This window comes from Mesitornis unicolor, unplaced genomic scaffold (assembly GCF_000695765.1).
Source record: "Mesitornis unicolor isolate BGI_N332 unplaced genomic scaffold, ASM69576v1 scaffold24839, whole genome shotgun sequence".
Taxonomy (NCBI): Eukaryota; Metazoa; Chordata; class Aves; order Mesitornithiformes; family Mesitornithidae; genus Mesitornis; species Mesitornis unicolor.
The window spans coordinates 9,251-12,415 of NW_010208285.1; the positions used below are offsets into that span (position 1 = coordinate 9,251).

General features: G+C 40.6%; 1 protein-coding gene across 1 annotated transcript in view; it reads right to left on the reverse strand.

Moving 5' to 3' along the window:
• ADAD1 (adenosine deaminase domain containing 1 (testis-specific)) overlaps positions 1 to 2,538 on the reverse strand; it is a 9,818-nt gene extending 7,280 nt beyond the window's left edge. Inside the window, exons 1-3 of the mRNA XM_010192459.1 lie at positions 2,445 to 2,538; positions 1,147 to 1,314; positions 556 to 723 (exon numbers count right to left, since the gene is read on the reverse strand). Coding sequence (XP_010190761.1) covers positions 556 to 723; positions 1,147 to 1,314; positions 2,445 to 2,538 — 430 coding nt within the window. The remainder of the gene's footprint in view (positions 1 to 555; positions 724 to 1,146; positions 1,315 to 2,444) is intronic.
• Positions 2,539 to 3,165: the final 627 nt, after the last annotated feature.

Below are 3,165 nucleotides of genomic sequence, written 5' to 3' on the forward strand. Positions count from 1 at the left end.
AGAGGACCTAAGAATTTAACGAAATTTCAAACTGGGATGGACACTCTACATTTCTCTACATTTCCGAACAGGGAACTCGCACTATTTCCAGCAAGTTAAAGTTTCTAACTCTTTAAGACAATTTTCTGATTTTGAAGTCCTTTAACCATAGAACTATTCAGGCAGCAACCCTTAAAAGACGACAAGCGTTATGAGTTACTGCTTTCAAAATAATTCAGTTACCAGCGTTGAAGACTTTTAATCATCAAAATTCAAAACCACTTAGAATCAGCTTTATGCTGTTGTTACCTAGCGAGAACCAAATCAAGTGCAACAGCAACAAATAAATTGATTCGTTCAGTATTCTCTGCTCTGTGATACAAACTGACACCATTTCTAGTACACAAAACACAAAGGAAAAGAAGTTTCAGAACCATATAACAGCCCTGCCCAAAGGATTCAGGAAAACTGAGAAGTCCTGAATCAGAAGCATTTAATAAAACTACAGCAATTTTGCAAAGGAAACCTTTAAGTAAAGCCTTCCAAGTTCTAGTTTGTTATTGACAGAATATTTACCCGACTTTTCAAAAGCCTTTGTCCCTGTATACTCCACGTCAAGTAGCTCATCAAGAGCTAGTTTTGCTGCATTTAATTTAGACTCCTTCTTGTTTTTTCCCAGTCCAGTCTTGTAGTAAATACCATCTAACACAGCACAAAAGGCAAAATAAGGCCTTATGATATTGCCTTTAAAGGAGAAAAAAAAACAAACAGGCACAATTAGTAAAGATACTTTCATCCATAGCTTTATGTGCTTATATTCATTCCAAGGACAAGTACAAGAGAAAAAGACAGTTTTAGTAAAATGCAACTCAAACTTTTTGCATCCATAAGAGTTTCAGCAGCTTTCACTTGATATACTTTTTACAAAGTTCTAGTAGCAACCAAAATTTTGTACAATTCATCCAATCAAATTCTGTAGTAATTTTTGACACACAGCTGTGTAAACAATAAAAGGGCAGCCGAAACGCAATGCATGCAGAGGGCAGTGCAATCAACAGTGAGAAAAACTCCTACCTGTATTAGTGCCATCAATGCTAACTGCAGAAATTTAGATCATCTCAAGAATAAACAAAGATTATTCTACTTAAGAAAAGCAGAAGTATTTACCTGCAACACCAGTTTCTTTCAATTCAAGCTGTACATGGAGCATTTGTGCAAACTGATGCAAGGCAGACAGTGGGTTTATTGCTCCCTGTTTATATCTTGCAATAAATCCCTCTAAGTATTTCTTTGAGGGAAGTGCTGATAACGTGGGTGCGTTCAAAAGTAAGGGTTCTGAAACAAAATTAAGACAAGAACTGACCATACTCTGTGACACTTTAAATCCGTTCACAATAAATGCTTTTTAGATGCTTCCTAGAAGAAAAAAAGCAAAAACGCAGCTTGCTTTGTACCGAATCCTACATTATCAATACTAGCAAATCTGAAACTGTTTGCACCTCCACTTTTAAAAACACTAAAGCTTTTACTGTATTAAGTCCATTAACTTCTGAATATAGGAATTACATGTAAAATGTAACGTATATTCCTCTCTCCCCTCCCTTGCAAACCAGAGGTCAAATGAAAGTTGCTGATGGCAGATTCCAAACAGTGGAACATGTGCTTTTTCACACAAAACAGTGGAACCCCCTTCCATAAAATGCTATAAAAGTTTTAGCAACTGCACAGGTGAGTCAAAAAGCAGGTAACTGATTCAAAGAAAAACAAACCCATCTACAAAGAGGTGCTGAATACAGAGACAGCACGTCTGGCTCTCGTGGGTAGGAGGGAACATGGGTAGAGCTGCACTGCACATCCACCCTGACCCTGCGGATCTCCTCCACCATTAACCACACTTGGAATCAGGGTAGCAGGTGGGTAGCCATTTCATGTCCTTGCATAGAACCCTTATAATCTTCAGAGGTCAATGTGAAGCAAGTTATTCAAGTCATAGTAGACATCTGTAAATTCTGAGTAGTCCTAAGGCAAACTTACACTTCTTACTTTCATTCGAAAAACAAATGCTTTTAAGTAACATGCTGTAGCTGGACAGTTGCATTTGACTTGGAGGGCTCCTATAGAATAACCAATTAATACTGGGTATCCTATATTTTGGCAGCCTCTACTGCACTTCTAATATAGAACTTGCAATTTATAATTATGAAATGCTGCAGACTATAGAGCCCACTCTACAACAAATCTTTTACGCTAATGAACTTCCAGTACAAAAGGACATCAGACGAAGAGAAACAAGTTCAAGCAGATGCTAAAGAGGTAATTTTAAGAAAATACAGCAGTAAGAAGCAGAGGGTTACAACTGAGCAAAAAAAAGAGAAAATCATAGTTACTTTCACTAGCATTAACAGTGAGTTTTAATAGCTAATCCTAATGTATAAACTGAACGCCATACCTGGGGTTTGTGTCACCTCTGATACACTGCACCTCTGAGAAGTCAAAAGTTTTGGCCTCACAGTCACAGACTGAGAAAACTTCTTTAAATGTGGCTGCCTGAGAGCCCATGCTGGTAAAGCATTCTCTTGTATGGGGTCACAGGTGGGTATTCCAGCACTCTGAAAACAGCCATTGCTTCTAGCCATCTTTGATCAACCTAAGTTTAACAGGAGAGTTATAAGATGGACGCATGCTGCAAAGTCTGGTTTTTCTTAGTTAAGCTGTTTCACAGGAGTACTATGCGTTCTGCTTCCCGCCAGACTAGGACCTACCATCCTTCCAATCCCCCTCTTTGAGAGCCGCTTTTCCAGTTGGTTAACCAGCTTTTGCCACAGTTTAAAGCAAAGCCTTAATACAGCTCTGCCAGCCCTCCAGCCGGCTCTCAAGGGAATGAGACAAAAACTAACTCAACAAAACCGGTCCCTCTCAAGTTTCCAGGACAAGCTAGTGCTGGAGTAGAAGACTTTGGTACCTGCTTATTTTCTTATGAAAAACCCACTCCTCGTTCGGCCACCCTGAGCGTCTCGCTGCTGGAACGCTAACACCCGCTGGGCAGGGGGAGCACACCTGTGCTGAAGAGAGGGACGAGGCCCGGGGCGGTCCGGGAGCTCCCCGCAGCGACACCACGTGCCGCCCTGAGGAGGTGGGCTCTAACGGCCGAACAGACGGCGCATGAAGTAACTTCTCACCACCTCA